Raw genomic sequence first — 24512 nt, forward strand, 5'->3', positions numbered from 1 at the left:
CAGGAAATAATCATTAAAAAAAAGAAACAAACAAAAAATCACCTTTTTAACAGTATCATGATATATTGTGATATATCATATTGTGATCCTAGTATTGTGATTTGTATTGTATCGCCAGATTCTTGCCAATACACAGCCCTAGTTTTAAACACCGTTTCCCCTGGTTTTGTTTTTTAGTTTTAAGGTTACTTGTTAAGTGTTGTATGACTTCTGCTTTGATAAGATCTAGATAAGTGCTCTAAAATCTGCTTCTCATGTAACCATGGTAACAGTGAATGCTATCGTCCTCTGTTTATCTGTCAGGATACTTTGAGGTCTTCTGGGCTTCAGCTGTACATCAAACTCTCAGGTGTAGTTCTCTACTCTGTCAGCTGACCACATCTACAGCTGCTGCGTCCCGCTGCACCGGAGGAAAATTGGTGGCCAATTTAAAGGCCATCATATTCATGTTCAGCGGTACATTCACCGAACGCTGACATGTGTCTACTGCTGTTACTGCTGCTCCGCTCCACATCCGGCTTCCACCTGCGTCGGTTCTGCTCTGGAGGGTGTTTATTTCAGAACAACCTCTGGGGGATTATTTGCAGCGCTCCCTGCATGTTATTTATCCTACACATTATGCTGCTCGGCCATACTGCCACAGCAGGGAACCACAGAGAGGAATATTATTACAAAATCAATTTATATTTCCAAGTCTCTGCCTATGTGACATGATTATGTGTGTCAGAATTAAACAATTAATTGATTAATGTTTTATGTGTTTCTCAAGCAGAAATATGTAATAAGTGTAAAACAGGGCTCTCAAACTCATTTCCTTTCAGGTTCCACATTTGATCTCAACTGGGCCAGACCAGTCAAATAATAACATAAGAACCTATAAATAATGACAACTCCAAATTTTTGTCTTTGTTTTAGTGCAAAAAAGACTCCCATTAAATTATGAAAATACTTACTTTTATAAACTATCCAAACAAAAAAGATATGAATAACCTGAAAAAACGGAAATTTCTTAAGAAAAATAAGTGCAATATTAAAACAAGTGTTCAGAGAATGCAAACCTCCGCCAAGCACCCCGAACAGTGTGCATGTGTGGATCGACTATTTCTTTTTAAATTAAACAGTTTCAAGGTTCTTCCATACAGCAGAAAAATTGCTGTCAAACATGGTAATACATTTTTATAGGTTTTCAATTTTTATAGTTATAGTTTGATTGAATTAAAAGATTTGAACTATAGGTCTTCAGCACAGGGGGTCTGTAGTTTTTATTTATTTATTTATTTATTTATTCAAATTTTAATTTTAAGAGAAGATGATATTTCACAAATTGCATTTTTTATGGTTTTTTGAAAATGGTGCATAAAAAATAACAAAAGTCAACAGAGCGTACAAGAAGAGAAATGGAGCAGAATGATATTTCGTACAAAGTTGAAGCTTGGTACCAGTCATGTGTATGTCAAATTATATTCAATTCCAATCAATATTTGTTGAGTTCTAATGAAAAATGTGTGGTAAATGGGATTTTCAGTGTTAAGTGTAAATGTCCACAGAGTCCACATTCCACAGTGGATGTGGACAATTTTGTGTCAGATACAAGATATTGTTCTAAGCTACAGGTGGATCAAACTGGAGGCTGATCAGAGTCATTTTGAATTTTTGATGAATTTTCCAAAATTGCTCAATGATGACAGATAGGAAAATTGTAGATGTTGTGACCTTGCTGTGACCTTGAACTTTGTCCTACTGGGACCAAAATGTAATGGGTTGGTCCCAGGGCCTAGGCCTATCTGTGGGGAAGATTTGGCAAAGATGGTTGGAATAGTTTTCCTGTAAAGTTGCTCACAAACAAACAAACACACAAAGCAAAGTGATCCCAATACCTCCTGGAGGAGGTAAATATTCTGCCTCAGCTTATCATTTCTACATGTGCATTATGGACTGAATCTACAAAGACACCAAACCCTTAGTAACAGCAGAAAATTGTTCAAATTGTGCTTAATTTTCTTTAGACATTTCAGGTTGTTCATATTTGTTCAGGTCATTCACATATTATTGTTACAGGATAGTTTGTAAATGTAAATATTTTTATAATTTAATGTTATTTTTTTGCACTAAAACAAAGACAAAAATTTTGACAAAAAGTTGTCATTATTTATAGGCATAGTGTAATTTTTTTTTTTTCTCACATCAAACCAAGAAGAAAATATGGAGACATTCTTTTTTGTCGGTTCTTCTGCTGTTATTATTTGACTGTAGATCAGATTGGTCTGTATGTGGAACCTGAACTAAAATGAGTTCCACAGCCTTGACTGTGGAATTTTTGCACTTTGCAAATTCACCCAACGGGCCAGATTGGAACCTTTGGTGGGCTGCATTTGGCCCCTGGGCCGCATGTTTGAGAGCCCTGCACTAGAACTCATGTTGTGCAGGAAGATGAAGTCACTCTGTAGTGGCTTGTTGTAAATGTAAACACTTGTCCCAGTTCCAAAGTGCTACAAGGTCTTGATCAGTGAAATGCTTCCCAGCAGCTTTCAGCCATCATATAATCTGGAGTCACTCAGCGTCAGTTTCCTCGTCACTTGATGCATGTGAAGAAAACCAGCTGCCAGCCTTCAGCAGAAGAAAGTCAGCGTCTGTGTGTTTAAGTTCAGGCTCAAATTCAATGTATTCACTCCAGTTTACAACTGCTTTTTGATTTGTAGCTGTGTAGTGTCTCCATCCAGGACAGTAGTAGTGTTGCTCATTCTTCTCATCCTCACAAACAAACACTTACAGACTTGTATATTCACACTCAAGTTCTGGCCCCATTTCTTGGCAACCGTGTTAGTGTGTTTGCATGAATTGTTCTATTTTTAGTCCTCATTATCTCCTTCTTTTTATACTATAGCCTCTTTTTCCATGTAGTCGTGTTCTTTGTTTTCTGTATTCACTTTGTGAACAATATGCTTGTTGGAAGTGTTTTATAAATAAATAAAACTTGACAACTGATTGTCTTGGATAGAGCATGTTTCTATTTCTGTACAGGCCCCTGACAGTAGGCAAAGCTCGGAGACAATGTAGCCGTTAAATTTGTTACTGCAGCGTTTTCTGTGCATTACATCTAGCATTAGAATCTTCCTCTGTATTTAGAGGATTCCCCAGAATCACAGAGAAGACCTGATGAATTAACTACTATAAGATTAGTAACTATCATCATTTGCTTTAATATGAGAAGTTTCCACCTTTTTTCACCTATTGAAATAAAATAATGTCATCTATAGTTTTACCACTACTTACTTTGGGTTTTTTTCCCCAATTTTATTTTATTTGTTTTATTATTATTAAAGTTTTTCCACAGATATGCTCTAACACAGGGCTGTCAAACTCATTTTCTTTCAGGGGCCACATTCAGCCCAATTTAATCTAAAGTGGGCCGGACCAGTAAAACAGTAGTATGATAGCCAATAAATAATGACAACTCCAAATTGTTTTAGTGCAAAAATAGCATTCAATTATGCCAGTATTGACATTTACAAACTATCCAAACAAAAAGGATGTGAATAACCTGAAAAAAATGGAATTTGTTAAGAAATATAAGTACAATTTTATCAATATTATGCCTTGACTTATCATTTCTACATATGCATTACAGATCAGAACTACAAAGGCACAAACATTTAGTAACAGGCAGGATATTGTTAAAATTATACCCAATTTTCTTTAGACATTTCAGGTTGTTCATATTTGTTCAGGTTATTCACATTTTATTGTTAAAGGATAGTTTATAAATGTAAACATTTTCATAATTCTATGTTGCACCAAATGCACCAAATCAAAGAGAAAAAAATTGGCGTTGTCATTATTTATGGGTTATTATGATATTATTTTTGAGTTTGATGCCCTTACTTGCACTTTGCAAATTCATCCTGTGGGCCGGATTGGAGCCTTTGGGGGGCCGGTTCTGGGTCCTGGGCCACATGTTTGACACCTGTGCTCTAACACTTAAATCAGGTGGGAAGCTAATGGCTGCTAATGTTAGCTAGTAAGCTGACTGCAAGTAGCTCCAGTCAGAGAAACTAACATTTTAAAAACCTAAGTAATTGTTTTATACCACTAAAACTTACATACTGACCCTTTAAGACACAGGTGTCAAACATGTGGCCCGGGGGCCAAATCCGGCCCACCAAAGGGTCCAGTCTGGCCCATGGGATGAATTAGTGAAATGCAAAAATTACACTGAAGATATTAACAATCATTTTAGTTCAGGTTCCACATTCAGACCAATTCACTATCAAGTGGGCAGGACCAGTCAAATACTATCATAATAACATAGAAATAATGAGAATTCCAATTTTTTCTCTCTGTAAATGTAAATATTTTCATGTATTTACACTAAAAGCATAATTTCGCAAAAAATGTGAATAACCTGAACAAATATGAACAATCTGAAATGTCTTAAGAGAAGTAAGTACAATTTTAACAATATTCTGTCTGTTATTAAATGTTTTGTGTGTTTGTAGATCAACTGTGATCTGTAAGTTATAATGTACATGTGGAAATGATAAACTGAAGCAGAATATTGTTAAAATTATGCTTAATTTTTCAGTTTGTTCATGTTATTCACATCTTTTGAAAGGATAGTTCATAGATGTAAACCTTTTCATAATGTAAATGTACTTTTTTTTCGCTCTAAAACAGAGAAAAGTTTGGAGTTGACAATATTTATATATTAATATGTTATTATTTTACTGCTCCGGCCCGCTGCGGATCAAATTTAGCTGAATGTGGAACTGAACTAAAAAATGAGTTTGACAGCCCTGCTTTAAGATACCACCAGGGTCATTATGTCCAAGTTGTGCATGCTTATGTTCTTAGATGATGCAGCCATTTTTGATGTTTGCTGACTCCCTTTCTAATCTTTTAACTGTTTCAATGACCTGTGTTCATGCGAACAGCCTGTCCACTGGTTTCTGTGTAGGGGCTCAACTCCAACGCTTGTTACTGTCATGTTCGAAACACTTTCAGGTAATGTCAGTAAATGATGAGCTCAACACAAAGGTGCACACGTTTTCTCTGCAATCCAAAATCTTAAGTGATGACCCTTAAAAGAAAGACCCTCACATGAAATCATCTTTTCCGTCTTGAGTTTCTGGAATGTTTCTAGACCTCTGGAATGAAGTGGACTTAATTATCCTGTCATCGGCAGAGCTCGTCACTGCTGGCTTCACTTGCTAATGTTTGCTGAAGCCGCATTTGAGTGAAAGTCCTAATTTTCAATGCACATCTAGTTATTCCCTTTCTGACAGCCAGAACATACATTTTCTTTGTCATTTTATGCATCACTGCACTTCTGTGGGACATTTCTGTGTCTTAGCGCACTAACAAAAGACACTTAAATCACTGAAGAACACAGCGGCTCTGCCTTTCCCCCAAAGCTCCTCTTTTAGTGTTTTTGACAGCTACAACAGGCAGATGTTCCCCCTTATGTCCAGTGTCTGTTTTTTTTTTTATTTTTTTTTTTTATATCAGCATCCCTTCAAAATCCACTGAAAAAAAAGAGACTCGTTCTGAATGCCAGCCCAACTTTGACCCCCAAAGGGCTCTCCGATAAAGTGGAAAACCTTGTTGCAGCCTCAGCTCACCTGTCATGCTGCCTCTGTGTCTCTGGGCTACGCTAAATGCAGATTAACAAAATACAGAACAAAGTAGAGAAGGTTCATGAATGCCAAATCCTTGTTTTGTTCTTGCATTGTCATGCAGAGGAAGCCAGAACAAACCATTCTCTGCTTCTTTTTTTTTTTTTTTCCAGCCAAATAAAGTGAGTAACAAGAAGACAAAACTTAGCAAGTGTTTCTCAGCAAGTCACAGCCGCCTCCTGTTACATGTAGGAGGTACACGAGTTCATCCACCCAAACAAGCACAAAAATGTTCACTTAGCTGTTCACACTCAAACTGTTGGATATATTAAAGATATTTAGGCTCCTGGGGTTTTTGTTGTCAGTTGATGCAGTGGTAAAAGGGCTGTTATGTGTCCGCATTTGACCATGGATGGAATGGGTGCCATAGACCAATCTGAAGCAAGGTTATTATCGTTAATGAAAACTAACGAAATGACGAAAACTAGAACTGAAATAAATAAAAACTATAATTAAAAGAAAAAAACGATAACTAACTGAAACTGTATTGTGTGCTTACAGAACTAACTAAAACGTATAAAATTATGGATAAAATTCCCTTTGTTTTCATCTTTGTCAATGTCGGATTGATACGAAATCAATTTATTTTGCTCGAGCAGTTTTATCTTGCTGGCACCACATGATATTTAACGGTCCGTCACTTGTGGTTTCCAGTCGTCTTCTGGTCCCCACTCTACCTGGAAACATGGAGACTAAAGTTGGGAGAAAGCAACAGAGTCCTGTCTGGGATTTATCTGAATACAACAGAGAAGAAGAGAAAAGATACAAAAAAAACTAAAACTAAACTAAAACTAAGCATTTAGAAAAAAAATGAAAACTAATAAAAACTAGCAAACCTGCTCTAAAAATGAATTAAAACTGAGTGAATTAGAGAAAAAAAAAGTCAAAACTAAATAAAACTAAACTATAATGAAAAATCCAAAACTATGAGAACCTTGATCTGAAGTGCACATCACACTTACAGTTGGAGATCCCTGCATGTTGCATTTCCTCTGTCACTTCTTCTGCTCGTCAGAGTCATATGGGAACCACAGCTCTAGAAATACATTCAGTTTGTACGTTGATGTTTAAACCACAGGAGTTACCTGCAGCCTTAAAACTACAGAACGACATTTTATTCCAAGTGATATAGATAAATATGCTGATAAATATCGGCTTGAAGTGAGATTTGTGCACTGGGATCCAAGGTTCTAATAGTTTTGGATTTTTCATTATAGTTTAGTTTTATTTAGTTTTGACTTTTCTTTCTCTAATTCAGTTAGTTTTAATTAGTTTTTAGAGCAGGTTTGCTAGTTTTTATTTTTGTTATTTTCTAAATGCTTAGTTTTAGTTTAGTTTTAGTTTATATCTTTTCTCTTCTTCTCTGTCGTCGTATTCAAATAAATCCCAGACAGGACTCTGCTGCTTTCTCCCAACTTTAGTCTCCATGTTTCCAGGTAGAGTGGGGACCAGAAGACGACTGGAAACCACAAGTGACGAGAAGTGACGGACTGTGAAGTTCCATATGGTGCCAGCAGCTAAAATTGGTCGAGGGAAATAAATTGATTTCATATCAATCCGACATTTACAAAAGCAAAAACTAAGGGAATTTTATCCATAATTTTCACATGTTTTTGTTAGTTCTGTAAACACACAATACAGTTTCAGTTAGTTATCTTTTTTTTCCTTTTAATTATAGTTTTTATTTATTTTAGTTAACGAAAATGTCTTTTCAATTCTAGTTTTCATCATTTTGTTAGTTTTCGTTAACGACAGTAACCTTGCGTCTAAGCCAGGGTTTTTCAATGATCGCATTTCAGGAGTGCATGTAAACGCATCACATCCAATTATTACAATTATCTGTACAATCGGTTACAATCAGTTATTGTATTTTCATGGTCATGTAAATGGGCTCAATACATTTGATGAGCACATGCAAAGCTTAGCCTTGGTTCCACAACAATATCAACTTCACTGCCACTTTATGCCACTAGGAAGGCTCCGCCCACAAAGCACATCATTGCCTTTTCCTAATATAATCAGATTTCTTCACATGTAAAGGACTCCTGGTAGAAATGTAAACTCTTACAGACTTGAGCTCATTTAATTACTTACCTGTGCTGGATTTAATGGTCTCCTGTCCGACCGTTTGCCCGAGCAGATCATACTGGTTCAGACGGGAGCTTTCTCCTTCTACCACCACAGAGTCAGAGGCGTTTCGAGTCCAAGCGTAAGTCACTTCAGAAATGGTGTAGGCATCTAAAAAAAGACAAGAGGATAAACCCATGGGTGATAAATCTAGGGCAGCTGCAGCTATTGATGATTTTTGAGAAATTATTTCAGTGACTCAAATGAAAACAATTCACAATTCTGTGTTTGATGCTGAGTTTCTAGAAAAAAATTGAATGCTGCAGAGCGGAGACAGAAAAAGAAAAAAAACATTCTCAGTGGTTGAAGATGTAATTTGTAAAAACGACAGCAAGCAATCGATGCACAGTGACATTTGCCCTTTTCAATCAGTCGCAGCATACATTGAATATGATATTTGAAAGCCTCTCTGAGCCTAAGGATGCATGATGAAATAGAAAAACTGATTTTCCCCTTGATACATTTTAAGAATTTTTCTTTTCTGCTCATTGTTACAAGGATTTTGTTTTACAGTATTTTTTGCAACAATGTAACGACTGATTAGCACAAAAGTTAAAGACTATAAACCACAGACCTCAAAGTAAACAGGCCTTTGAAAGCATTTAAGTCAAGGCATTTCAGACATGATCCACCATGTACTGATGCACTGATACATAATCTCGTGTTTTTTCTGTCATAAAAGCAGTTTAAAGCAAAACTTGTTCATCCAAATGTAAAGAAGCCATGGCAATAATAGTCATTAAAGCAGATTTCAATTCACAAAATAAAATATTTGGATGAATTTCGAGTCATTTTCCCCATATTTCCCAGTGAATAGTCATCTGTCCCTTGTTCTATATCTGTTTAACTGCTGTGGCATATTTTGTTCTCATTTGTGGGGCTACTGCCAAAAAACGGAGCCATGCATTCCAGTTTTCACTCGGTTCTTAGACTTGTCTCTTGTCAAAGAACCAGTCAAAATAAATAAATAAATAAATATTCAAATAAAATGAAATAAAACAGCGTTTTTCGTAAAGTTCTCTTCAGGGGCTATCATCATCAGAGTTACTCACAGCTGCCAAATTTTAGTGGACAGGAATGAAAGTCCATGGGGAAATCCTCCAGATGCATTGGGCACTCTGCATGCACAGTTAACCTGCATCCAATTCACAGAAAATTAAGGAGACTTTGCAAATGCATGAAAAATTAACAGCACAGATTAGGCACAGTCTCAAAATAAATAAATAAAGACCAAAAAAAAAAAAAAAAAGACAAAAGAAAAAGAAAAACACCACAAGCTTCATGCACTATTCAAGACTCTTCCCCATCTGTAATGCCTTGAAACAAAAAATAATTTATCTGGACTGTAATCAGCAGAGCAAAGTAAACATGGTGCTACAGACATCAAAGAACTAGGGTTTGAGATCAGAAACTGCACTTTTTGCATCATATTATGTTATTAACCACTACAACACAGGTGTCAAACATGCGGCCCGGGGGCCAAATCTGGCCCTCCCTTGGGATGAATTTGTGAAATGCAAAAATTACACTAAGATATTAACAATCCTTTTAGTTCAGGTTCCACATTCAGACCAATTCAATCTCCAGTGGGCAGGACCAGTCAAATACTTTCATAATAACAGAAATAATGACAACTCCAATTTTTTCTCTTTGTAAATGTTAACATTTTCATGTATTTACTCTAAAACAAAGTATAATTTCACAAAAAATGTGAATAACCTGAACAAATATGAACAACCAGAAATGTCTTAAGAGAACTCAGTGTAATTTTAACAAGATTCGGCCTGTTCCAGATCCACTCTGAGATCTGTAAGTTATAATGTACACTGTAAAAAAAAAAAAAAAAAAAAAAACAGAAAAAAACCCAGTATTATTCCGGCAGCAGGGGTGCCAAAAAAATACTGTTAAATAATGGAAAATAACCATCATAAAAATACGGTAATTTCCCATAATTAAAATACAGTTTTTTGCCCTAACTTTACAAGAGATTTTGTATATTTTTTGACTTTTTAATGTTTCACAAAGAATATTTACATGTATTAAAACAATCAAATTACCTATACATATATATATATATATATATAAATAATTTTCAGTCAGACTCAGTTGTCCAATCCACTGACAAAAACAGTATTTGGACAGTTTATCAGTGCTTATACATGTTATACATTCACAAAAATACATTTATTCAACATTTTTGTTGTGAAACCTCCTGTAATTACACAAGATATTTGTCAATTAACAAACAAGTCCTGTTAAACTGACAGAACAAATAATTCTTTTACGGTTAATTGTCAGTAATTTTATCTTCTTTTATTATTATTATTTATTTGTTTATTTTTTTACAGTATTAAACTTTAAATTAACAGTATAATCTCATAAATAGAAAAGAAATATTTGTGAATCTATGATACATTTGCAAATGTATTTTAACTGTGTTTTTCTGTGAAAAAAGAAAAAATTTCTTTTAAAAAATGGAAATTTTATGGTTATTCACAGTTACAGTTTTTTTAACGTGATTTTACATTTGACATGTAAAATCACAGTCTGTTTTTTTTTTAATTTCATTGATATTTTCCTATATCTTAAAAATAAAGGAAAAATCTATGAAATAAACAGTTAAAATTCTGTTCAATTACAGATTTTTTTTTACAGTGCACATTTGTGAATGATAAACTGAGGCATAATATTGTTAAAATTACACTTATTTTTTTCAGTTCGTTCATGTTATTCATATCTTTTGAAAAGATAGTTTGTAAATGTAAACCTTTTCATAATGCAAATGTACTTTTTTTGCTCTAAAACATAGAGAAAAGTTTGAAGTTGACATTATTTATATATAATTATGTTATTTTTTTTACTGGTCCGGCCCACTTCAGATCAAATTTAGCTGAATGTGGAACTGAACTAAAATGAGTTTGACACCCCTGCACTACAACAAAAACTTGATGTATCATTCAAAGTGAATTTCTTGAACTGCGTGGGGACAAAAGAGTGCTTTAAGTCAACATTTCCACAGATGGGAGTCTGCCCCCAGTGGACAGTCTCATTTTAAAACTAGGAGAATCCATGTCAGCGGATCAGACCTCCTGCAGGTGAATTACCTCATGGTGTACAGCAGCGTCCCATCATCTTTGATCCTCAACAGCTTGTTAGGCATGGTCATGTTATGAGCCACAGACTTTTTCCCATTGTGGAAGAAGGTGTCCGGAGTCCAGATTTTACTGGCCATCAGGTTGTTAAGAGGCAAAATATTCATTGGTCCGTGAAATGTCAATCTCTCGTCCTTCCAGCTTTGCCGGAAGAAAACGTCTATGGTGTACTCCTGAGGGCAGAGGACAGAAATGAGTTGGAGATTGAAACTGCACCGCTTTTGTCTCCTGAGTATGGAGCTCATTTCCTGCCAAAACGTAACAAATAAAAGAATATATGACTGATAAACACCGCACACTTCACTAAAACAGATCAACTTCCACATACAAAACTTATCAAACAAACACAAAGCATGGTTTTAACTAGAGCCCAACCGATTAATCGACATCGACATCGATTATAGCGTATCACCGATTAATCAACATCGGCCAATATGTAGCCGATGTATTAACTTTTTGCTGCGCGGAGATTCTGTCGCTCGCTGCTCCTGTGTGTGTGTGTGTGTGTGTCTGTATGTGTGTGTGTCTGTATGTGTGTGTGTGTGTGTGTGTGTTGCCTGGAGAGTTAGAGGAACAGTAAAGGGAGTTAGTTTGACTTTCACTCCTGCTCGGACAATGATGCCATTAGTGATGGGACTTTAGGTTCTTTGAAGGGAGTCGTTCAATCAGGAGTCGTTCACTGAAAAGAGTCGTTCAACAGACTGGCTCTTTTATGTTTTTTTGCATTCTTTTGAAACACCAATGTTTTAATGACTAAATAGGCTACATGTGATGACTGACATTACATTTTAAAGGTGTTTAATTGGCGCAGCAGTAAATATTATCTCACCGTTCAAAAGAATAGTTAGTTCAAATGTGTGGGTTAAATCCATGACATGAGAGGTGACATTAGACAAATGGTGGAACTGGACCAAAAATATCACAGTACATTATGTGGACTAGTCTGTAGAATAAAACTGAAGAAGAAAATAAAACATTTTCTTATGAAATAACATTTTATTCTCCTCAAAACAAGAGCAATAAATGTGTGTAAACATACAGAAAAAATTGCACAAAACACAACAGTGATTAACCACTGCAGTTACTGAAATACCTGAACTGTAGTGACATTCTCAGAACAAGAACAGTGTGTTGGTAAACATACAGAAAAAATGCACAAAACACAAAAGTGATTTATCATTGCATCTTTCTTTTCTGCTTGAACATTCGCCTCCAGCCCAATCCCTCCCCAGTGACGCTAAATTGACAGGCAATCGAACACTCCCTCCTTAAAAAAAAAAAAAAAAAAAAAAAAAGAACAGCACTTTACAAAGACTCGGTTCTCATCGTTTATTTCAAAGAGCCGTTCAAAAGATTTGATTTGTTCGTGATCGTCACATCACTAGACGCTATCACCCCCACATACACAATCCCATAATCACCCCCCCCACCCCCCCGGCGCTCTGACAAGGATAAACTGCTAATCCCCCCCCCCCCCCCCATCCCAAAATCATGGACCCCCCGTCTTATGAAGTATTCACCCCCCCCACACACACACACCCATGTCCGTGCACTTCCTGCCTCCCTCACAGTTTCATTCTGCAGGTACACCTGGGTGTTACTAGTGTAGGGGAGACTGGGGACAGTTGTAACATGGGTCAGTTGTAACTCTTGCTGTTGCTCCAATCAGGAACAACTTAGGACTCACCTGATTCACTCTGCACATGCTCAGTTTAGTCCTTAGTCCACATGGGCAGTTGTAGTGTCGTGAGGCAGACGCATCCACATTTGTGAGTGAAAACAGAACTGTGTGCTCAGTCAGATTTTTTGCTGTAATTATTTTTGTGATCGCATAGTTTGAATTTGAAAGTTGTGTCAATTATATTTGTGAGATAAACAAAGATTTATGCAACTGTTTATCCACCTGTCCACAATTATCTAATATAAGATTATTATATCCTGTGTAGATCAGTGTTCTAATTTCATATATCAGCCAATATGTCGGTTATCGACCAATATTGGATGTCGGCTTTTTTTAGCCCCCACTATCGGTACCGACATCGGCCCCAAAAATCCCACATCAGTCAGGCTCTAGTTCTAACACATCATGCTTCTGAATCAACTACAGAATGTTCAACAAAAATATTCATACATCCCATGAAGACTAAAACACATCATGTGACTTATTGACCAGTTGTTTGTACTGAGGATTTGTCTTGAGTAGTTCACCAGCCTCTCACCCCATTGAGAGGTTTCTGGTGATCCTGGTGTTGGACTCAAACCCAGGACCCTCTGTCTGTGAGGTGACAGCGCTATCCACTGCATCCATCCATCCATCCATCCATCCATCCATCCATCTGATTTTATTAATACAGCGCCACATCATAACAACACTATCACATATGTGTTTTTATATCTCAGCGTCACCTTTTATGTAAATGGCTGCCATTTCTGCTGAAAAAAATGACAGGCTTATTTCAACCACTGTTGTCTTATACTGAAACCCACAGAAAACATCTCCAAACTGACTTCATCTGCCACTTTAAAAACTTTGCACTGTATTGTTTTCTTTATTTGTCAAAGCTCAGTCAAGGTGAGGCCTGAGCTCTGTGTTCATCTGTGATGTGATCTGGTGTTTTGCTAAAATGGCTCTGAGGCCAAGACAACCCCTTGACCTACAATCCTCTGTTGTTAAAAAAAAAACAAAAAACAAAAAAACCACACACACACACACACGAAAGAAAGGATTTAAGGCAGGAAGCACTGCACTGTGAAATCTGTGAACGTGTGAGTGTGTGAGATTCACAAACAAAACGGTGAGATGGAGAGAACACAGATAGATTCCTACACACATTGTTTTTTCTTGTCACGGCTGAAAAGCCTCTGACATTCAGATCCTGGACACAGACTGTCCACTGAGGCTAACACCACTCTCATCAGGGTTAAAGGTACAACATGTCATTTTCAGATTCCCATGTGCTGATCAAGGTTCTAATGGTTTTGGATTTTTCATTATAGTTTAGTTTTATTTAGTTTTGACTTTTTTTGTCTAATTCAGTTAGTTTTAATTTAATTAGTTTTTAAAGTAGGTTTGCTAGTTTTTATTAGTTTTCCTTTTTTTCCTAAATGCTTAGTTTTAGTTTAGTTTTAGTATTAATTACCTCCGCCAGGGGGTATTATGATCACTTTGCTTTGTGTGTTTGTTTCTTTGTTTGTTTGTTAGCAACTTTACAGGAAAACTATTCCAACCATCTTTCCCAAATCTTCCCCACAGATAGGCCTAGGCCCTGGAACCAACCATACATTACATTTTGGTCCCAGTAGGCCAAAGTTCAAGGTCACAGCAAGGTCACAACATCTACAATTTTCCATCTGTCATCATTGAGCAATTTTCCAAAATTCATAAAACATTCAAAACAACTCTGATTAGCCTCCAATTTGATCCACCTGTAGCTTAGAACAATATCTTGTATGTGGCACAAAATTGTCCACATCCACTGTGGAATGTGGACTCTGTGGACATTTACATTTAACATTGAAAATCCCATTTAGCACACATTTAAAATTAGAATTCAACTAATATTGATGTGAATTGAATATAATTGGACAGACACATGACTGGTACCAAGCTTCAACTTTTTCTGCTGAATGGAACAACCTGGAAACTGTTGAATTTAAAAAGAAATAGTCGATCCACACATGCACACTGTTCAGGGTGCTTGGTGGAGGTTTGCGTTCTCTGAACACTTGTTTTAGTTTAGTCGTCTCTTTTCTCTTCTTCTCTGTCGTCGTATTCAAATAAATCCCAGACAGGACTCTGCTGCTTTCTCCCAACTTTAGTCTCCATGTTTCCAGGTAGAGTGGGGACCAGAAGACGACTGGAAACCACATGTGAACACAAGTGACGGACCATGAAGTACCATATGGTGCCGCCAGCTAAAATTGCTAGAGCCAAATAAATGCTTTCGTATCAATCTGACATTGACAAAGACAAAAACGAAGGGAATTTTATCCATAATTTGTATCCGTTTTAGTTAGTTTTGTAAACACACAATACAGTTTCAGTTAGTTATGGTTTTTCTCTTTTAATTACCTCGGCCAGGAGGTATTGTGATCGCTTTGCTTTGTGTGTTTGCGTGCGTGTTTGTTTGTTAGCAAGATAACTCAAAAAGTTATGGATGGATTTTCAGGAAATTTTCAGGAAATGTTGATACTGGCACAAGGAAGAAATGATTAAATTTTGGTGGTGATCGGGGACACACACAGACCTGTCTTGGCGGAGGTCTGCGCTCTCCGAGTGCTTTTCTTGTTATAGTTTTTATTTATTTCAGTTAACGAAAATGTTTTTTCAATTCTAGTTTTCGTCATTTCGTTAGATTTCATTAACGATAATAACCTTGCTGTAAAGGTCCAAAGGAAATGAATAACTAAAACAACAAAAAAAATGGACTGGGACTTTGTAGAGAGAAGATGATGTTTTCTGAAACAGATTCAACAGTCGCCAGTATCGAGCAGTACACTTTCACATTAGCTTCAATGTCAAGCTTTTTATCTTTGCCGTAAACCTGAAAAGAAAAATGACTGCATGTGCATTTATTGTAAGGGAAGGAGGCAAGATTCCAACAAAAGCACAGATGCTACAATCAGAGTTATCTTTAAAGCATAAAGCATGTGAACACAACCCACATTTACATAATGTAGCCAAACAGAATGAGACTGTGAGCTGAATTATGTATGACTTGTACGTCGTCTTTTCCTTCTTCCTTTCTGTCTACATATTGTTTGATTGTGTGAGTGCTCATCCTATAAATCATATGAAGCAGCACTTCAACAATCAGCTGAAATGCTTTATGTGGATAAATCAATCAAAGTAAGGGAATATTTCAGGCTTTTTTTATGAGCCTTCCATTTATCCTCATGGTACCGTGTGCTGATTTATTTCCTTGTCACCTCTTTAATTTACAGTTTAGACATGTTGTGTACCTCTGAGTAATACTCTAAAGGCCATAGCTACAGGCTTCACTGACGGCCTGCCAGTGAAACTGAAGGAGGTTATGCTTTCAGCCCTGACAGCTGTGTGTTTCTTTGTACATCTATTTGTTTTATAAAATAATTTGAGTGAAAAAAAAGGAACATTAGGAGCAAGTTGGCTGACATTTAGTGGACAGACTGCCCTCAGGCCACTTAGCAAATCATATGTGCATACTGATCCACCCCAGGATTTCTATCGCAAGACTATTTTCATGCAGGCTACACTGTAAAAAAAAAAACTGTAATTTAACAGATTTTTTACTGTTTATTTTACAGATTTTTCCTGTGTTTTTAAGATACAGGAAAATATCAATGAAATGACAAAAATAGACGGTGATTTTACGCATCAAATGTAAAATAACATGAAAAAACTGCAACTGAATAACCAAAAAATGTAAAAATTTTTAAAAGAAATGTTTTCTTTTTTCACAGAAAAATACAGTTGAAATACATTTGCAAATGTATCATAATTTCACAAATATTTCTTTTCTATTTATGAGATTAAACTGCTAATTTAAAGCTTAATACTGTAAAAACAATAATAAAACAAGATAAAATTACTGACAATTAACTGTAAAAGAATTATTTGTTCTGGAAGTTTAACAAGACTTGTTTGTAATTGACAAATATCTTGTGTTGTTTCACAATGAAAATGTTGAATAAATGTATTTTTGTGAATGTATAACATGTATAAGCCCTGATAAACTGTCCAAATACAGTTTTTATCAGTGGATTGTACAACTTAGTCTCATTGAAAATTATTTATACATATATTTATAGGTAATTTGATTGTTTTAATACATGAAAATATTTTTTATTAAACATTAAAAAGTAAAAAAAAATGCAAAATCTCATGTAAAGTTAGGGCAAAAACTATATTTTAATTATGGAAAATTACCGTATTTTTATGAGATGGTTATTTTCCATTATTTAACAGTATTTTTTCGGCACCCCAGCTGCCGGAATATTACCCTTTTTTACTTTTTTTTTTTTTTTTACAGTGTATTCTTTCTTTATCCGAGACCTTCACTAATGATTTATGTTCAAATGAGCAGCTTCTACTTTACAAATCATTCAGAGGTCAATGCATTGAACTTGTAAGTGTTAAATCAATAGATCAATTACTTGGAAAATTGGTCTGCCACAAGAGGAAGGACCCTGATCATATGATGTGAAGGTGGGTGCATGTTTCAGAGACAAACAGGAGAGCGCTGCATAAACAACAGAGTGACTGGAATAACAAGAGGACTTTCAATAATTTATAAGATGAAAAATTGTCAGATGAATAGACATGCGCTGCAGACTGGAATACTTGTTTCACTTCAGAGTCGAGGAAAGAGTGAGGCGGAATGCCATAATGCACAGGTGTCAAACATGCGGCCCGGGGGCCAAATCTGGCCCGCCAAAGGGTCCATTCAAGCCTGCAGGATGAAAGTGCAAAAATGAACCTGGACAGTCCAGGTTGTCCAAATCCTTTTGGTTCAGGTTCCACATACAGACCAGTGTGATCTACAGTAAAAAGAACAACACAATAACCCAGAAATAACGACAAACACAAATTTTTTGTGAAAAATTATGTGGAAAAAATCTAAGTGAAAAAAAACCCCCATTACACTGTGGCAATATTTACATTTACAAAACTATTCTTTCACAATAAAATGCAAATAAATACATAAATAACAACAAAGATGAACAACCTGAAATGTGCAATTTGAACAATATTCTGCCTGTTACTAAATGTTTTGTGCATTTATGGATCCACTGTGATCTGGAGTTGTGTTAATAATAAGAGACGGAATATTGTAGAAATTGTTCAAATTTTAGTTCCAAATTCCAAAATTTGAACAATATTCTGCCTGTTACCAAATGCTGATGTAACATTGTGTGTAAATGTACATGTTTAATAAGTTGAGGCATAAAATTATTCCAATTGCACTAATTTTCAAATGAAATTTCAGTTTTTTTCAGGTTATTCACTTCTTTTTTTGTAAAATGTAAATATTTTCATAATTTAATTGAGGGTTTTTTGTACTAAAACAGAAAGAAAAACTTGGATTTGTCATTATTTGTAGGTTATTAAGTCATTATTTTACTGGTCTGGCCTGCTTGAGATCAAATTGGGCTAAATATGGAACTGAACCAAAATGAGTTTGACAGCCCTGCCATAATGGAATGAAATATAAAGGGAAAGAAGCATGTTTTCTTTTGTCTACAAAGAACAGTGAGGAAAAAGCCACCATCTGAAGGAGTGTTGTTTTCTGATAGTGTTAATACAACCAGATGTGGATGAAGCACAGTGAATAAGTGTCCAGCGTCTGTTCTTACCATATCGGTGTCTGAAACTGGTCCAAAGCTGGTGACATAGATGTTCGTCTTCACCTCAGTTACCCTGTCTGGACACAAAAGAGGAGAGAAAACAGAAAATGAGGAGCTTCAGACAACACAAAAACAACTCCGAGACACTGGAGTGGACAATATTTTCTACAGTTTTCAGCAAAATCTTTCTTGTGGACTTTGTGACAGGAAATGGGATGGTGAAAACTTTTTTTTCCCCATTGTCCTACAAAAACTAAGGTATGTGGGGTTTGTTTTCTCTTTAACTGAAATGAACCAGATAAAAAAAGGAAACAGGATAGAGTTCTACAGCTGTCTGTGGACCACGCATCTAATTGATTCTTTGCTAAGTCTGCCAAGCCTTTTGGACCCAACCTGTCAACGGCAGATTTTTCAGATCTTTTGTAAGAATTTAAGATGACAGTGTAAACAATATTATGTTTGAAGAAAATGTTGGGGGTTTTTTTGTTTTGTTTTTAATTATGGCAATATTTATTGCAATTTAAACAATATCTATGGTGGCCCAGAGGTGCAACAGCCCAAAAAAGTATCCACTATAAGAAAAAAAAGAGAACAGCCCAAAAAAGTATCCACTATAAGAAAAAAAAGAGAACAGCCCAAAAAAGTATCCACTATAAGAAAAAAAAGAGAACAGCCCAAAAAATTATCCACTGTAAGAAAAAAAGAGAACAGCCCAAAAAATTTTCCACTGTAAGAAAAAAAAGAGAACAGCCCAAAAAATTATCCACTATAAGAAAAAAAAAGAACAGCCCAAAAAATTATCCACTATAAGAAAAAAAAAAGAACAGCCCAAAAAATTATCGACTATAAGAAAAAAAAGAACAGCCCAAAAAATAATCCACTATAAGAAAAAAAAGAACAGCCCAAAAAATTATCCATTATAAGAAAAAAAAAAAGAACAGCCCAAAAAATTATCCACTATAAGAAAAAAAAGAACAGCCCAAAAAATTATCCATTATAAGAAAAAAAAGAGAACAGCCCCAAAAAATTATCCACTATAAGAAAAAAAAAAATCCACCTTTTCAGTTAAGGGGGCGTTGTTTACCCAAAAGGTCTCTTGCTTTAAAATTAAGGCCACCAGAAAAAATAAAAGCATAGGCTTAAAATTTTTAAGGCCCTCAGCTAATGTGGCTAATGCTAACAAAGTAACCCACCAGAAGTGGAGGTCGGTGTGCTAAAAATAAAGTTATTTTAAAAATATTTCCATTAATATACTGTAGTTTGTATAGATGGTAATTTTGTAGGCTGTTCTCTTTTTTTCTTATAGTGAATACTTTTTTTGAACTGTTCTTTTTTTTCTTATATTGGATTTTTTTTTTTTTTTTTGGGATGTTCTCTCTTTTTTTGCCTTATATGGATAATTTCTTTTGCTGTGGCACCTCTGGGCCACTGCAAATATCAGATAGGAAAAATAAATATAGCATCTATTCATGTAATGCTATTTTGTTGTGAAATAAAGAATGTTAAATGTTAATGCTCACTTAGTAAATAGGACATGACACCAGCGACAGGCAACCAAAGTGGAAAAAATGACAGATCTCTCTGAGAATGAACACCACTGGAAACATTGGATTTAATGTAAATACACAAGTCAACAAAATATCTAAAACAGGTCTTGTCATGGTCGTAGAATGAAACACCTTTTAATGGCACGTGAAAGGACTTATTGAATTGTTCCATTTGTATGCGTCAGAGTGTATCACAGTGAATGCTGGAGCGTAACCTATAAACTCAGCCCACCTGGATGTGACTTGTGTAAGCTCCTGGGCTGCAGCCACACATAGGCTATATTTTAAGCGTATACAATTTGTCCTAAATGTTCACACTGATGTGACAAATAGGAAGTGCAATGGCTCGTATGTTTCCTTTTGGAGTGATAATGTGCTACTGCATCAGCGCCGCTGCATCAGGTCCATTTGCTTTCTCTACACTCTGTCTCTTTCAATAATTACTGAAGCTCCATCTCTCATGCTCGGTCAATTCAAAAAGCTTTCAGGTTTTACTCACACACTCACTCTATACTGCACCGCAAACAACAGCTCACATTCAGTCTGAAGAGATCATTACTCCAAAGTAAAGTGCTCTCACGCAAGGAAGAAAGGCAGGCCACTATACACATGCCTATAACAACCACTAAGACATTTTATGATGCTATGGACATGCTTTATTATTTACAAGGTAATGTAAATCAACAGGAAGTGTCAGGGTTCAGGATCATTAATCTAATCTATTTAGGAAGACAGATGAGAGGGGTGCATTTATGAAAGTAAACTCGGGCTGTTTGTGACTCCAGCTGATTGAAAACACTGGTGCTCAAAGGTGAGATGATGAGATGAGACTGATTTATCTAAAGACAACTGTCCTCTGTGATATCTCACCCAAATAAACATCTCTTCTTGGTAACAAACACAAAACTATGCAGTTTATTACTGGGGCCAAAATTATTGTGCAATCTATGATCAGTAACCTTCAATATTCAGGAAATGAACAGACACACTGGTGGACACACCACAGAAAGCCCCACTCACTCATATTAAGTGGAATCAAATGTTATCACCGTGCTAATCTGATCATGTTTGGTCAGTGAAGGATCTGCTACTGTGCCTTTGGAATTCTGTTCTCAGTCATTCTAAAATGGCCCTGACTGTCACAGACATGAAGGAATCCTGTTCATTTAAAGCCTGATCTCAGTGACAGTAGGAGTCCAGACAGAATATTCACATTTTAAAGCTCAGTGTCAGCCCCCAAATGATGGTTATGATGTCATTGTGTGTTTTGGTCTGAGGCTCCGCCCATCACCTGTCTGCCAATCACAGAGTCAGTCCCTTTGTTCATCCAGGTTGGCAGTTCCACTGAGCTGCAGCTGAACATTTAGGAGCACAAATGTCTGACCTGAAGAAACCGAAAAGGACTCTGATTATTCCCAAATATGTCGTAACAAAGTAAGAAACAAAACAAGGATCTGGAGGAGATGATTTAGAAACATGGAGACGGATGAAAGAGGAGAAGAATTTGAAGACCGACGCCGGCTCTGCCTTAGACTGACCACCGTAAGAACCACTGAGAGCCGGGACCACCGTCTGCACCCAGTCCCAGGCCATCGGTGTCTTCTCCCAGGGCCGGGCTGTGGTCTCTTCTCCTGGTCCTGGTGAAGAGACTGCTGGTCCGGGACTGGTGAACAGACCAGGTACCGGTCCAGGACTGGTGAACAGACCAGGTACCGGTGCAGGACTGGTGAACAGACCAGGTACCAGTGCAGGACTGGTGAACAGACCAGGTACCGGTCCAGGACTGGTGAACAGACCTGGTACCAGTGTAGGACTGGTGAACAGACCAGGTACCGGTCCAGGACTGGTGAACAGACCTGGTACCAGTGTAGGACTGGTGAACAGACCTGGTACCGGTGCAGGACTGGTGAACAGACCTGGTACTGGTGCAGGACTGGTGAACAGACCTGGTACTGGTGCAGGACTTGTCTCTGTCCATGGTATCTCCTTGTAGTTCAGTGTTTTCTGTGGAAGTGACCTCTGCATGTAGTGGTGTGTAATCCGAAGGGGGGGGGGTGTCCGTGTTTCGGCCGGGGGGGGGGCGGGGGGGGGGGGGGGTAGTCAGTTTCTTATAGTACTATGGGGTGCGGGGGGGGATGGTAGCGATCTGTGCCGCTTGTACTTTGCAAAAGTCAAAGGTAAACTTGCGGCTCATTTCCTTTTCTCTTTCTCCTGAATCTGTGTAAACTTTCATGAGAGTGTTCAGGACGTTTGTCTGTTCTATCATATATTAGACTGAAAAAGTCTGGTGATGATTCTTTTGTATAAAATTTGTGGTGTGCTGGACAGGATTAGTGGAAATGCTGGTAGTAGACGCTCATGCTGGATCTGTCAGCCCCTAGTCTGGGGGGAGGAGCGGGGGATACCAGGCTCTACAGTTCTTGGAATGTGATTGCAGTACCAGTTTGGGCCACAATCCTACATTCGGCACCTTTAAAAATACTTTATTAAATTTGTAAGTTTATAAGTAAGCAGGCTACTTAGTACTTTTACTTAAGTACGATTATTGATGTAGTACTTCTACTTTTACTTGAGTATATATTTTGCAGGATATTTGTACTTTTACTTAAAGGGTTCATATTTATCTAAACCCACTTTTCTTAGTCTGTGGTTCATTTATTTGTGTATTTGGACCCTAATAGTTCATACAGTTTGAATTTGGACCCTCCAGCTACTGCAAAACTATCTTTATATTTATTCCAGCAAAAATCGAGTTGATTTCTTATTTTCTTAATTAGTTCCGTCTATAACTAGTTCCGTCTCCGCATTTGCTCATATCAGGTCCAGACTTCAGACCAACATTTCTCCAGTATTTCTCCATAATTGTTTGTCAGCAGCAGTGGTTAAAGTCCAGACTGAAAATATGTCCAGACTTGGAGCCCATTACCTCAAATGTTCAGTTGTTGGTTGAACGGGACAGAGCAGCACAGCCGACAACCTGGAGGGGGCGGGGTCATGTGCATTTAAAGGGCCAGCGCTCAAAACGACCTTTCTCGTATCATTACTCAAACATAAGGTTAAAGATGGACCTGTGGAGTTGAATGAATGAAGAATTCAGACCCAAGTAGAGCATTTACAGTTTATGGAGAGCACAGGGAAATGTTGGAAAAGGAAGAATTCCATTTAAAAAAGCAAAATATGATCCTTTAATTTAGCTTCAGTACTTCCTCCACCACTGATCCTATGTAATTTCCTCTGTGTCGCTGATGTTTTCATTGGATGGTGTGTTTTTTTTTTTTGTTTTTTTGTTATTGTTGTGTATGTTTTTTCTATCTGTCATCTTTCATATTTTTCATTTTATCTTTCTTTTTTTTTTTATGATGATCTTTTCACCGATCGTTCTTCCTCCGGTGCTGTTTTTATGCAAGGATGATTGCTTTGTCCCCATGTTTTGCTGTGATAGATAGATAGCTTATCTATCACAGCAAAACATGGGGACAAAGCAATCATCCTTGCATAAAAACAGCACCGGAGGAAGAACGATCGGTTCTTATGTCCGATCTATCTAGCTCGCTAGCTAGCTAGCGAGCTAGATAGATAGATAGATAGATAGATAGATAGATAGATAGATAGATAGATAGATAGATAGATAGACGGACGGGCGGACAGACGGACAGATAGATAGAAGTTGTTGCATTGCGTGAGTGAAGCTAAAGTAAGTAAATTTGTCCAAATGATGCATCCTTGCAGTAACAAACCTAGAAAAGCACAGCCCTTGGGGAAAAATACATGTTTACTATTTAAAAATATCCAGAGTGCATTTAATGCCAGAGGATGTTAGGACACTTATTTATAGGACCAAGGACAATACCTAAAGTTCATTTTTTCAGCAGCAGTAGCAGCAGCAGCAGTCATGAACATGTGCTTTTCATCTAATCTGAATCATGTGCTGCAGATGGGCCTGCTGAACCATGCTTTAATTGGTCCGATGAAACCTGTCTGTGTTAGGGGACTGCGTGTCCCACTGAGCAACTACCCAAATGTCAACTTAACTCCTGCCAGTTTGGACACACATGAAGACCATCAAGCCAAAAAATCCCAGTGTGGTGCTACGGGACGGATCAGAGAGGCAGGGGAGTGATATGAGCCCAGGAAGTAGTCATCTCCGTAAAGCACACTTTCCTTTTATTATCTTGATCACAATGGAAAAACAAACGCACTTAAAACAGCCATTTGTAAAACTGCCACCTCCCAACCCCTGACTCCTGAACACTCCCACACAAACAATAAATACAGCAATAAATGAGCGAATTTTTAACAACAGATATGCTCTGTAGTAAAGCGTTAATCCAAGAAATGATTGAAGCTGCAGGAAGGGAGATGATCACCTCTGTGAACTCTCTTTGAATAGTGTTGGAGTCAGGAACACATAAAAACCAAGACCAAGTCAAGACCAAGATGGCCATGGATGAAGACCGACCAGTTTCCTAAATATTAAGTAGAATGACACGAAACGATACGATATGACTATGGTCACATGTGGGGTTTATGAGTAGGGCTGTGTATGGGCAAGAATCTGGCAATACGACACAAATCAAAATACTAGGATCACGATACGATATATCACGATATATCATGATACTGTTAAAAACTGAATTTTTTATTGGTTTTGTTTCTTTTTTAAAAGATTATTTCCTGGAAGAATTAAA

General features: G+C 36.9%; 1 protein-coding gene across 1 annotated transcript in view; it reads right to left on the reverse strand.

The window, feature by feature from the left end:
• Positions 1-24512, reverse strand: part of gabra2b (gamma-aminobutyric acid type A receptor subunit alpha2b) — a 79787-nt gene that overhangs the window by 23935 nt on the left and 31340 nt on the right. The window contains exons 4-7 of the mRNA XM_030145652.1: positions 18287-18354; positions 10904-11124; positions 8852-8934; positions 7767-7910 (exon numbers count right to left, since the gene is read on the reverse strand). Coding sequence (XP_030001512.1) covers positions 7767-7910; positions 8852-8934; positions 10904-11124; positions 18287-18354 — 516 coding nt within the window. The remainder of the gene's footprint in view (positions 1-7766; positions 7911-8851; positions 8935-10903; positions 11125-18286; positions 18355-24512) is intronic.

The sequence above is a fragment of the Sphaeramia orbicularis genome, chromosome 10 (assembly GCF_902148855.1).
Source record: "Sphaeramia orbicularis chromosome 10, fSphaOr1.1, whole genome shotgun sequence".
In the NCBI taxonomy this organism is placed as follows: domain Eukaryota; kingdom Metazoa; phylum Chordata; class Actinopteri; order Kurtiformes; family Apogonidae; genus Sphaeramia; species Sphaeramia orbicularis.